Raw genomic sequence first — 13,802 nt, 5'->3', positions numbered from 1 at the left:
AGTTTTACCCATATCAATTTAGAATTTATTTTATTACACTCTATCACATACTCCCACAACTCCTGATTCAGGAGTAGTGCTACTCGTTACCTTGCGCTTATCCTCTAACTAACGCCTGACTTTACTCCCAAGACATTCCCAAACCACTGTTCCCCTTTACCCTTTAGCTTCGTTCCACTAAGAGCCAAAACATCCAGGTTCCTTTCCTCAAATATACTACCTATCTCTCCTTTTTTCTCATCTTGGTTGCATCCACCGATATTTAGACACCCCAATCTGAGCCTTCGAGGAGGATGAGCACTCCTCGCGTGACTACTTCTTCTGTTTCCCCTTTTAGAAAGCTAAAATACAAGGGGGGAGAGGGTTTCTGGGTCCCCGCTCCCGTCCCCTTTAGTCGCCTTCTACGACACGTGAGGAATGCGTGGGAAATATTCTTTCTCCACTATCCTCAGGGATAGTATATATATATATATATATATATATATATATATATATATATATATATATATATATATATATATATATATATATATATATATATATGGAGGTTTGTATGTTCTATGGAGGTGCGCGTTTCTATGCACTTTATTCGTTATGAGATGCAAGTTTTCAGGCTGAAGGTATGTTACTGGTATATATATTCATCCCTGGGGATAGGGGAGAAAGAATACTTCCCACGTATTCCCTGCGTGTCGTAGAAGGCGACTAAAAGGGGAGGGAGCGGGGGGCTGGAAATCCTCCCCTCTCGTTTTTTTTTTTTTTAATTTTCCAAAAGAAGGAACAGAGAATTGGGCCAGGTGAGGGTATTCCCTCAAAGGCCCAGTCCTCTGTTCTTAATGCTACCTTGCTAACGCGGGAAATGGCGAATAGTTTAAAAGAAAGAAAAGAAAATATATATATATATATATATATATATATATATTATCAATGAGGATAGGGGAAAAAGAAACTTCCCACGTATTCCCTGCGTGTCGTAGAAGGCGACTTAAAGGGAAGGGAGCGGGAGGGGTGGAAATCTTACACTCCTCTTTTTTTTTTTTATTTTTCCCAAAGGAAGGAACAGAGAGGGGGCCGGGTGAGGATGTTTCCTCAGGGGCCGAGTCGTTTGTTCTTAACGCTACCTCGCTTAAGCGGGAAATGGCGAGTGGTATAAGAAGGATATATATAAATATATATATATATATATACATATACGAATAAAGTGTATATGAACGCGCACCTTCATAGAACATACAAACCTCCAACAGCCAGGATCGAACCTGGGACCCCTTGTGCAAGAGGCAGGCATGCTAACCGCTAGGCTAAGGGACTGTATAATAAGAAACAACTATTCGAAATACTAAGTACTCTAATACCCTTCGTCTCACTATGGTGAGCAACGGGGTCTATCGGTTGTTTCCGAACAGAACACATAGCCAGCTGATAGCGTTTTACCGAACCTAACTGTACAACGCGGAGTTATATGAATACGAATAAAGTGTATATGATAATACAGTCACCCCCTTTTTTAATAAATTCCACTGCAATACCATCCAAACTTGCTGCCTTGCCGGCTTTCATCTTCCGCAAAGCTTTTACTACCTCTTCTCTGTTTACCAAATCATTTTCCCTAACCCTCTCACTTTGCACACCACCTCGACCAAAACACCATATATCTGCCACTCTATCATCAAACACATTCAACAAACCTTCAAAATGCTCACTCCATCTCCTTCTCACATCACCACTACTTGTTATCACCTCCCCATTAGCCCTTCACTGAAGTTCCCATTTGCTCCCTTGTCATACGCACTTTATCTACCTCCTTCCAGAACATCTTTGCTTTGAAGAATGTATGTGAGAAATACTTAGAAAAGCAAATGGATTTGTATGTAGCATTTATGGATCTGGAGAAGGCATATGATAGAGTTGATAGAGATTCTCTGTGGAAGGTATTAAGAATATATGGTGTGGGAGGCAAGTTGTTAGAAGCAGTGAAAAGTTTTTATCGAGGATGTAAGGCATGTGTACGTGTAGGAAGAGAGGAAAGTGATTGGTTCTTAGTGAATGTAGGTTTGCGGCAGGGGTGTGTGATGTCTCCATGGTTGTTTAATTTGTTTATGGATGGGGTTATTAGGGAGGTGAATGCAAGAGTTTTGGAAAGAGGGGCAAGTATGAAGTCTGTTGGGGATGAGAGAGCTTGGGAAGTGAGTCAGTTGTTGTTCGCTGATGATACAGCACTGGTGGCTGATTCATGTGAGAAACTGCAGAAGCTGGTGACTGAGCTTGGTAAAGTGTGTGAAAGAAGAAAGTTAAGAGTAAATGTGAATAAGAGCAAGGTTATTAGGTACAGTAGGGTTGAGGGTCAAGTCAGTAGGGAGGTAAGTTTGAATGGAGAAAAACTGGAGGAAGTAAAGTGTTTTAGATATCTGGGAGTGGATCTGGCAGCGGATGGAACCATGGAAGCGGAAGTGGATCATAGGGTGTGGGAGGGGGCGAAAATTCTGTGAGCCTTGAAGAATGTGTGGAAGTCGAGAACATTATCTCGGAAAGAAAAATGGGTATGTTTGAAGGAATAGTGGTTCCAACAATGTTGTATGGTTGCGAGGCGTGGGCTATGGATAGACTTGTGCGCAGGCGGATGGATGTGCTGGAAATGAGATGTTTGAGGACAATCTGTGGTGTGATGTGGTTTGATCGAGTAAGTAACGTAAGGGTAAGAGAGATGTGTGGAAATAAAAAGAGCGTGGTTGAGAGAGCAGAAGAGGGTGTTTTGAAATGGTTTGGGCACATGGAGAGAATGAGTGAGGAAAGATTGACCAAGAGGATATATGTGTCGGAGGTGGGGGGAACGAGGAGAAGTGGGCGACCAAATTGGAGGTGGAAAGATGGAGTGAAAAAGATTTTGTGTGATCGGGGCCTGAACATGCAGGAGGGTGAAAGGAGGGCAAGTTATAGAGTGAATTGGATCGATGTGGTATACCGGGGTTGACGTGCTGTCAGTGGATTGAATCAGGGCATGTGAAGCGTCTGGGGTAAACCATGGAAAGCTGTGTAGGTATGTATATTTGCATGTGGGGACGTGTATGTATATACATGTGTATGGGGGTGGGTTGGGCCATTTCTTTCGTCTGTTTCCTTGCGCTACCTCGGAAACGCGGGAGACAGCGACAAAGCAAAAAAAAAAAGATAAAAAAGAAAAAAAAAAATATATATATATATATATATATATATATATATATATATATATATATATATATTTATATGTATATATATATATATATATATATATATATATATATATATATATATATATATATATATATATATATATATATATATAAATTTGGACCTATTTTCATGTCTAAAATAGATTGCAGTTAATCCCCTCATGGTGACATTTACAGAGACTTTCTGATAGGTCAGTGGAGGTGATAAATCCTTTGCTTGGCAACCTTCTATGTAGCACTTATCGTGGCGCGCGTGGAGCAGCAGGTGGTCTAGCTCAACACCTAGGCCGGTGGTGGATGCAAGTTCAACTTGCTCCCACAGACAGCTCTATCTCTCATTACTACGACAGGTAAGATAAGACTACCTTGGGTTGAATGACGAACTGGAAAAAATTTTGTTTGTATTTCCATATGATTTATGATATTATATAACCTCAAAATAGTATATATATATATATATATATATATATATATATATATATATATATATATATATATATATATATATATATATATATATATATATATATATATATATATATATATATATATATATATATATTCCTATGAGTCCACGGTTAAAATGAAACACGAAAAGTTCCCAAGTGCACTTTCGTGTAATAATCACATCATCAGGGGAGACACAAGAGAGGAATATAACAGTCAGTTGATATACATCGAAGAGACGAAGCTAGGACGCCATTTGGTAAACATGTGATTGTCCAAAACATACAACGAGCGTTCATAAACTTATCATTTTACAAATCTTATCAACAATAAAGTTATCTAATTTGTATAGACCATCACTAATATTAAGATTATAATTCTTTGTGTATTTAATAATAGAAGATTCAATGATATTTCTCTTGGTAATAGAGTTAGAGTTAACAGCTGAGATGGCGTTACTGCAGTCAATACAATGATCATAGTTTTTAACATGATTAAACAAGGCATTTGATTCCTGTCCCGTTCTTATACTATATTTATGTTGCTTAAGTCTAACAGAAAGATCCTTACCAGTCTGACCAACATAAAATTTATCACAGTTTCCACAAGGAACTTTATAGATGCAACCAAAAGAATTTTCTGGGAAGCAAAGTGAAATTATTATTAAAAGGGAGAACTAAAAGATTCTTGGTGTTAATGGGAGGTTTGGGCTCAACTCTATAAAATGATTTCTTTGCTAACTTAAGGGATTTATCAATGAAAGATCTAGGGTACTTTAACTCAGATCCAATAGAATAATAATTTCACTTTGCTTCCCATGTTGCTTAAATCCTTTAATGTAAATGTTGGCTTTAGCAACAATAATACTATAAAGAATATCTTAATCAGGAATTCACCAGAAAATTCTCTTGGTTGCATCTTTAAAGTTCCTTGTGGAAACTGTGATAAATCTTATGTTCGTCAGACTGGTAAGGATCTTTCTGTTAGACTTAAGCAACATAAATATAGTATAAGAACGGGACAAGAATCAAATGCCTTGTTTAATCATGTTAAAAACTATGATCATTGTATTGACTGGAGTAACGCCATGTCAGTTGTTAACTCTAACTCTATTACCAAGAGAAATATCATTGAATCTTCTATTATTAAATACACAAAGAATTATCATCTTAATATTAGTGATGGTCTGTACAAATTAGATAACTTTATTGTTGATAAGATTTGTAAAATGATAAGTTTATGAACGCTCGTTGTATGTTTTGGACAATCACATGTTTACCAAATGGCGTCCTAGCTTCGTCTCTTCGATGTATATCAACTGACTGTTATATTCCTCTCTTGTGTCTCCCCTGATGATGTGATTATTACACGAAAGTGCACTTGGGAACTTTTCGTGTTTCATTTTCCCCGTGGACTCATAGGAATATCTTGATCACGCGCAAAATTGTGATCCTTTCCAATACATATATATATATATATATATATTTATATATATATATATATATATATATATATATATATATATCTTTTCTTTCTTTCTTTCAAACTATTCGCCATTTCCCGCATTAGCGAGGTAGCGTTAAGAACAGAGGACTGGGCCTTTGAGGGAATACCCTCACCTGGCCCAATTCTCTGTTCCTTCTTTTGGAAAATTAAAAAAAAACCGAGAGGGGAGGATTTCCAGCCCCCCGCTCCCTCCCCTTTTAGTCGCCTTCTACGACACGCAGGGAATACGTGGGAAGTACTCTTAATCCCCTATCCCCAGGGATCATATATATATATATATATATATATATATATATATATATATATATATATATATATATATATATATATATATATATATATATATATATATATATATATATATGTATATATATATCCATTTGCTTTTCCAAATATTTCTCAAATACATTCTTCAAAGCAAACACCTGATCCACACATCCTCTCCCACTTCTGAAACCACACTCCTCTTCCACAATCTGATGCTCTGTACATGCCTTCACCCTCGCAATCAATACCCTCCCATATAATTTCCCAGGAATACTCACAAACTTATACCTCTGTAATTTGAGCACTCACCTTTTTCCTCTTTGACTGTACAATGGCAGTATGCATGCATTCTGCCAATTCTCATGCACGTCACCATGAATCATACATTCATTAAGTAATCTTACCAACCAGCCAACAATACAGTCACACACTTTTTCAATAAATTCCACTGCAATGCCATCCAAACCCGCTGCCTTGCCGGCTTTCATCTTCCGCAAAGCTTTTACTACCTCTTCTCTGTTTACCAAATCATTCTCCCTGAATCTCTCACTTTGCACACCACCTCGACCAAAATGCGATATATCTGCCACTCTATCATCAAACACATTCAACAAACCTTCAAAATACTCATTCCACCTCCTTCTCACATCACCCCTACTTGTTATCAACTCCCCATTAGCCCCCGTTACTGATGTTCCCATTTGTTCGTTTGTCTTACGCACTATATTTGCTCCTTCCAAAAATCTTTTTATTCTCCCTAAAATTTAATGATACTCTCTCACCCCAATTCTCGTTTGCCCTCTTTTTCACCTCTTGCACCTTTCTCTTGACCTCCTGCCTCTTTCTTTTATAGATCTCCCATTCATTTGCAATATTTCCCTGCAAAAGTCGTCCAAATGCCTCTCTCTTCTCTTTCACTAATAATCTTACTTCTTTATCCCACCACTCACTACCCTTTCTAATCTGACCACCTCCCACGTTTCTCATGCTGGAAGCATCTTTTGCGCAAGCCATCACTGCTTGCCTAAATGCATCCCAATCCTACCCCATTGCCCTAACATCCTTTATTCTTAACTTTTTCCATTCTGTACTCAGTCTCTCCTAGTACTTCCTCACACAAGTCTTCTTCCTTAGCTCACTTACCCTCACCACTCTCTTCACCCCAACATTCTCTCTTTTTTCTGAAAACTTCTAAAAATCTTCACCTTCGCATCCAAAAGATGATGATCAGAGATCTCTCCAGTTGCATCTCTCGGCACGTTAACATCAAATAGTCACTCTTTTGCGCGCCTATCAATGAACACGTAATCCAATAATGCTCTCTGTCTATCTCTCCTACTTACATGCGTATACTTCTGTATATCTCTCTTTTCAAACCAGGTATTCCCATTCGCCAGTCCTTTTTCATCACGTAAATCTACAAGCTCTTCACCATTTCCATTTACAACACTGAATACCCCATGTACATCAATTATTCCCTCAACTGCCGCATTACTCACATTTGCATTCAAATTACCCATCACTATAACCCTGTTTCGTGCATCAAAACTACTAACACACTCTCTCAGCTGCTCCCAAAACACTTGCCTCTCATGATCTTTCTTCTCATGCTCGGGTGCATATGCACCAATAATCACCTATCTCTTTCCATCCACTTTCAGTTTTACCCATATCAATCTAGCGTCTAGTTTCTTACACTCTATCACATACTCCTACCACTTCTGTTTAAGCAGTAGTGCTACACTTTCCCTTGCTCATGTCCTCTCACTAAACCTCCGAAGACATTTCCAAGCCACTCTTCCTCTTTACCCTTAAGCTTCGTTTCCCTCAGAGACAAAATATACAGGTTCCATTCCTCAAACATACTACCTATCTCTCCTTTTTTCTCATCTTGGTTACATCCACACACATTTAGACACCTCAATCTAAGCCTTAGAGGAGGATGAGCACTTCCCGCGTGACTCCTTCTGTTTCCCCTTTTTAGAAAGTAGAAATACAATGAGGGGAGGGTTTCTATCTCCCCGCTCCTGTCCTAGTTAGTCGCCTTCTACGACATATGAGGAATGTGTGGGAAGTATTTTTTCTACCCTGTCCCCAGGATAAGATTTGTATGTAGCACTTATGGATTTGGAGAAGGCATATGATAGAGTTGATAGAGATGCTCTGTGGAAGGTATTAAGAATATTTGGTGTGGGAAGCAAGTTGTTAGAAGCAGTGAAAACCTTTTATCGGGGATGTAAGGCATTTGTACGTGTAGGAAGTGATTGGTTTTTAGTGAATATTGGTTTGTGACAGGGGTGCGTGATGTCTCCATGGTTGTTTAATCTATTTATGGATGGGGTTGTTAGGGAGGTGAATGCAAGAGTTTTGGAAAGAGGGACAAGTATGCAGTCGTGTGGATGAGAGAGCTTGGGAAATGAGTCAGTTGTTGTTCGCTGATGATGCAGCGCTGGTGGCTGATTCGGGTGAGAAACTGCAGAAGCTTGTGACTGAGTTTGGTAAAGTGTGTGAAAGAAGAAAGCTGAGAGTAAATATGAACATGAGCAAGGCTATTAGGTACAGTAGTGTTGACGAACAAAGCAATTGGGAGGTAAGTTTAAATGGAGAAAAACTGGAGGGAGTGAAGTGTTTTAGATATTTGGGGGTTGAATTTTGCAGTGGATGGAACCAAGAAAGCGGAAGTGAATCACGGGGGGTTGGGTGGGGAAGTACTGGGATCATTTAAAAATGGTCGGAAGTCGAGAACGTTACCTTGGAAAGCAAAAATGGGTATGTTTGAAAGAATAGTGGTTCCAACAATGTTATATGGTAGCGAGGCGTGGGCTATAGGTAGGGTTGTGCGGAGGAGGGTGGATGTGCTGGAAATGAGATGTCTGAGGACAATATGTGGTGTGAGGTGGTTTGATCGAGTAAGTAATGAAAGGGTAAAAGAGATGTGTGGTAATAAAAAGAGTGTGGTTGAGAGAGCAGAAGAGGGTGTTTTGAAATGGTTTGGTCACATAGAGAGAATGAGTGAGGAAAGACTGACAAAAAGGATATATGTGTCATACGTATAGGGAACAAGAAGAAGCAGGAGACCAAATTGGAAGTGGAAAGATGGAGTGAAAAAGTTTTTGCGTGATCGGGGTCTGAATATGCAGGAGGGTGAAAGGCGTGCAAGGAATAGAGTCAATTGGAACGATGTGGTATACCTGGGTCGACGTGCTGTCAATGGATTGAACCAGGGCATGTGAAGCGTCTGAGGTAAACCATGGAAAGTAGTGTGGGGCCTGGATGTGTAAAGGGAGCTGTTGTTTTGGTGCATTATACATGTCAGCTAGAGACTGGGTGTGAACGAATATGTCCTTCGTTGGTTTTTTCCTAGCGCTACCTCGCGCACATGCTGGGGTAAGGGGTTGTCGTTTCTTATGTGGTGGGGTGGCGACGGGAATGAATAAGAGCAGACAGTATGAATCATGTACATGTGTATATGTGTTTAAGTCTGTGTGTGTATATGTATGTATATGTTGAGATGTATATGTATGTATATTTGCGTGTGTGGACGTGGACGTGTATGTATATGCATGTGTATATTTGTAGATAGGGCCATCCTTTATTCTGTTTCCTTTCGTTTCCTCGCTAACACCATAGAGAACGACAAAGTATAATAAAATTATGCATATTGTGTGTGTGTATATATATATATATATATATATATATATATATATATATATATATATATATATATATATATATATATATATATATATATATATATATATATATATAGATAGATAGATAGATAGATAGATAGATAGATAGATAGATAGATAGATATATGTATCTCCTGGTACTTCCTCACACAAGTCTCCTTCCCAAGCTTACCTACTCTCACCACTCTCTTCACCCCAACATTCTTCTTTTCTGAAAACCTCTAAAAATCTTCACCTTAGCCTCCACAAGATAATGATCAGACATCCCTCCAGTTGCACCTATCAGCACATTAACATCCAAAAGTCTTTCTTTTGCGAGCCTATCAATTAACTCGTAATCCAATATCGCTCTCTGGCCATCTCTCCTACTTACATGCGTATATTTACGTATATCTCTTTTTTTAAACCAGGTATTCCCAATCATCAGTCCTTTTCTAACACATAAATCTACAAGCTCTTCACCATTTCCATTTACAACACTGAACACCCCATGTATACCAATTATTCCCTCAACTGCCACATTACTCTCCTTTGCATTCACATCACCTATCACTATAACCCGGTCTCGTGCATCAAACATACTAACACACTCATTCAGCTGCTCCCAAAACACTTGCCTTTCATGATCTTTCTTCTCATGCCCAGGTGGATATGCACCTGTGCATGAGACTGAATACAGAATGGAAAAAGGACGTAAGGAGAGTGGGGGAGAAATGGGATGTATTTAGGGAAGCAGTGATACCTTGCGCAAAAGATGATTGTGGCATGAGAAGCGTGGGTGGTGGGCAGATTAGAAAGCGTAGTGAGTGGTGGGATGAAGAAGTTAGATTATTAGTGAAAGAGAAGAGAGAGGCATCTGGACGATTTTTGCAGGGAAATAATGCAAATGAGTGGGAGATGTATAAAAAAAAGAGGCAGGAGGTCAAGAGAAACGTGCAAGAGGTGAAAAAGAGGGCAAATGAGAGTTGAGGTGAGAGAGTATCATTAAATTTTAGGGAGAATAAAAAGATGTTTTGGAAGGAGGTAAATAAAGTGCTTAAGACAAGGGAACAAATGGGAACTTCAGTGAAGGGCGCAAATGGGGAGGTGATAACAAGTAGTGGTGATGTGAGAAGGAGATGGAGTGATTATTTTGAAGGTTTGTTGAATATGTTTGATGATAGAGTGGCAGATATAGGGTGTTTTGGTCGAGTTGGTGTGCAAAGTGAGAGGGTTAGGGAAAATGATTTGGTAAACACAGAAGAGGTAGTAAAAGCTTTGCGGAAGATGAAAGCCGGCAAGGCAGCAGGTTTGGATGGTATTGCAGTGGACTTTATTAAAAAAGGGGGTTGACTGTATTGTTGACTGGTTGGTAACGTATTTTAATGTATGTATGATTCATGGTGAGGTTCTTGAGGATTGGCGGAATGCTTGCATAGTGCCATTGTACAAAGGCAAAGGGGATAAGAGTGAGTGCTCAAATTACAGAGGTATAGCTTTGTTGAGTATTCCTGGTAAATTATATGGGATGGTATTGACTGAGAGGGTGATGGCATGTATAGAGCATCAGATTGGGATGTGTGGATCACGTGATTGCTTTAAAGAATGTTTGTGAGAAATACTTAGAAAAGCAAATGGATTTGTATATAGCATTTATGGATCTGGAGAAAGCATATGACAGAGTTGATAGAGATGCTCTGTGGAAGATACTAAGAATATATGGTGTGGGAAGCAAGTTGTTAGAAGCAGTGAAAAAATTTTATCGAGGATGTAAGGCATGTTTACGTGTAGGAGTAGAGGAAAGTGATTGGTTCTCAGTGAATGTAGGTTTGCGGCAGGGGTGTGTGATGTCTCCATGGTTGTTTAATTTGTTTATGGATGGGGTTGTTAGGGAGGTAAATGTAAGAGTCCTGGAAAGAGGGGCAAGTATGCAGTCTGTTGGGGATGAGAGAGCTTGGGAAGTGAGTCAGTTGTTGTTCGCTGATGATACAGCGCTGGTGGCTGATTCATGTGAGGAACTGCAGAAGCTTGGCTGGTGACTGAGTTTGGTAAAGTGTGTGAAAGAAGAAATGTAATAGTAAATGTGAATAATAGCAAGGTTATTAGGTACAGTGGGGTTGAGGGTCAAGGCAATTGGGAGGTACGTTTGAATGGAGAAAAACTGGAGGAAGTAAAGTGTTTTAGATATCTGGGAGTGGATCTGGCAGCGGATGAAATCATGGAAGCGGAAGTGAATCATGGGTTAGGAGAGGGGGCGAAAATTCTGAGAGCGTTGAAGAATGTGTGGAAGTCGAGAACATTATCTCGGAAAGCAAAAATGGGTATGTTTGAAGGAATAGTTGTTTCAACAATGTTGTATGGTTGCGAGGCGTGGGCTATGGATAGAGCTGTGCGCAGGAGGGTGGATGTGCTGGAAATGAGATGTTTGAGGACAATTTGTGGTGTGAGGTGGTTTGATCGAGTAAGTAATGTAAGGGTAAGAGAGATGTGTGGATATAAAAAGAGTGTGGTTGAGAGTGCAGAAGAGGGTGTTTTGAAATGGTTTGGGCACATGGAGAGAATGAGTGAGGAAAGATTGATTAAGAGGATATATGTGTCGGAGGTGGAGGGAACGAGGGGAAGTGGGAGACCAAATTGGAGGTGGGAAGATGGAGTGAAAAAGATTTTGTGTGATCGGGGCCTGAGCATGCAGGAGGGTGAAAGGCGGGCAAGGAATAGAGTGAATTGAATCGATTTGGTATACCGGGGTCGACGTGCTGTCAATGGATTAAATCAGGGCATATGAAGCGTCTGGGGTAAACCATGGAAAGTTCTGTGGGACCAGGATGTGGAAAGGGAGCTGTGGTTTCGGGCATTATTACATGACATGTAGAGACTCAGGTGCCTGAGGATTGGCAGAATGCTTGCATAGTGCTATTGTACAAAGGCCAAGGGGATAAGAATGAGTGTTCAAATTACAGAGGTGTAAGTTTGTTGAGTATTCCTGGTAATTTATATGGGAGGGTATTGATTGCGAGGGAGAAGGCAGGTACAGAGCACCAGATTGGCGAAGAGCAGTGTGGTTTCAGAAGTGGTAGAGGATTTGTGGATCTGGTGTTTGCTTGGAAGAATGTATGTGAGAAATACCTCGAAATAAAATGGATTTGTTTGTAGCATTTATGGATCTGGATAAGGCATATGATAGAGTTGATAGAGGTGCTCTGTGGAACGTATTAAAAATACATTGTGTGGGAGGTAAGTTGTTAGAAGCAGTGAAAAGTTTTTATCGAGGATGTAAGGCATGTGTACGTGTAGGAAGAGAGGAAAGTGATTGGTTCTCAGTGAATGTCGGTTTGCGGCAGGGGTGTGTGATGTCTCCATGGTTGTTTAATTTGTTTATGGATAGGGTTGTTCGGGAGGTGAATGCAAGAGATTTGGAAAGATGGGCAAGAATGTAGTCTTTTGTGGATGAAAGATCTTGGGAAGTGAGTCAGTTGTTTTTCTCTCATGATACAGCGCTGGTGTCTGATTCGTGTGAGAAACTGCAAAAGCTGGTGACTGAGTTTGGTAAAGTGTGTGAAAGAAGAAAATTGAGAGTAAATGTCAATAAGAGCTTGGTTATTAGGTACAGTAGGATTGAGGGACAAGCCAATTGGGTGGTAAGTTTAAATGGAGAAAAACTGGAGTAAGTGAAGTGCTTTAGATATCAGGGAGGGGGTTTGGCAGTGGATGGAACCATGGAAGCGGAAGTGAATCATAGGGTGGGGAGGGGACGAAAGTTCTGGGAGTGTTGAAAAATATGTGGAAGTCGAAACGTTATCTTGGAAAGCAAAAACGGGTATGTTTGAAGGAATAGTGGTTCCAACAGTATTATATAGTTGCAACGCGTGGGCTATAGACAGATCTGTGCGGAGGTGGTTTGATGTTATAGAAATGAGATGTCTGAGGACAATATTTGGCGTGAGATGGTTTGATCGAGTAAGTAATGAAAAGGTAAGAGAGATGTGTGGTAATAAAAGGAGTGTGGTTGAGAGAGCAGAAGAGTTTGTTTTGAAATAGTCCGGTCACATGGAGAGAATGAGTGAGGAAAGATTGACCAAGAGGATATATGTGTCAGAAGTGGTGGGAACGAGGAGAAGTGGGAGACCAAATTGGAGATGGAAAGATGGAGTGAAAACGATTTTGATTGATCGGGGCCTGAACTTGCAAGGAATAAAGTGAACTGGAACGATTTGGTATACCGGGGTCGACGTGCTATCAATGGATTGAACCAGGGCATGTGAAGAATCTGGCGTAAACCTTGGAAAGTTTTGTGGGACCTGGATGTGGAAAGGGAGCTGTGGTTTTGGTGCATTATACATGACAGCTAGAGACTGAGTGTGAACAAGTGTGGCCTTTGTTGTCTTTTCCTAGCGCTACCTCGCGCACCTGCGGGGGGAAGGGGGCTTTTATTTCATGAGTGGCGTGGTGGCGACGGGAATGAATAAGCGCATTCAGTATGAATTATGTACATGTGTATATATGTATATGTCTGTGTGTGTATATATATGTATACGTTGAGGTGTATAGGATTGTATATGTGTGTGTGTGTGGACGTGCATGTATATACATGTGTATGTGTATGAGTTGGGCCATTCTTTCGTCTATTTCCCTGCGCTACCTCGCTAACGCGGGAGACAGCGACAAAGTACAATAAAAGAAATATATATATATATATATATAT

At 40.0% G+C, this 13,802-nt stretch overlaps 1 protein-coding gene across 1 annotated transcript in view; it reads left to right on the top strand.

Annotated features, from left to right (window-relative positions):
- Positions 1-3,470: 3,470 nt before the first annotated feature.
- LOC139746810 (uncharacterized) overlaps positions 3,471-13,802 on the top strand; it is a 44,114-nt gene continuing 33,782 nt past the window's right edge. Inside the window, exon 1 of the mRNA XM_071658381.1 lies at positions 3,471-3,559. Within this exon, the coding sequence (XP_071514482.1) occupies positions 3,507-3,559 (53 nt within the window). The 5' untranslated portion in view covers positions 3,471-3,506. The remainder of the gene's footprint in view (positions 3,560-13,802) is intronic.

This window comes from Panulirus ornatus, chromosome 5 (genome assembly GCF_036320965.1).
Source record: "Panulirus ornatus isolate Po-2019 chromosome 5, ASM3632096v1, whole genome shotgun sequence".
NCBI classification, from domain to species: Eukaryota; Metazoa; Arthropoda; class Malacostraca; order Decapoda; family Palinuridae; genus Panulirus; species Panulirus ornatus.
This window is presented reverse-complemented; position numbering and strand designations above follow the sequence as displayed.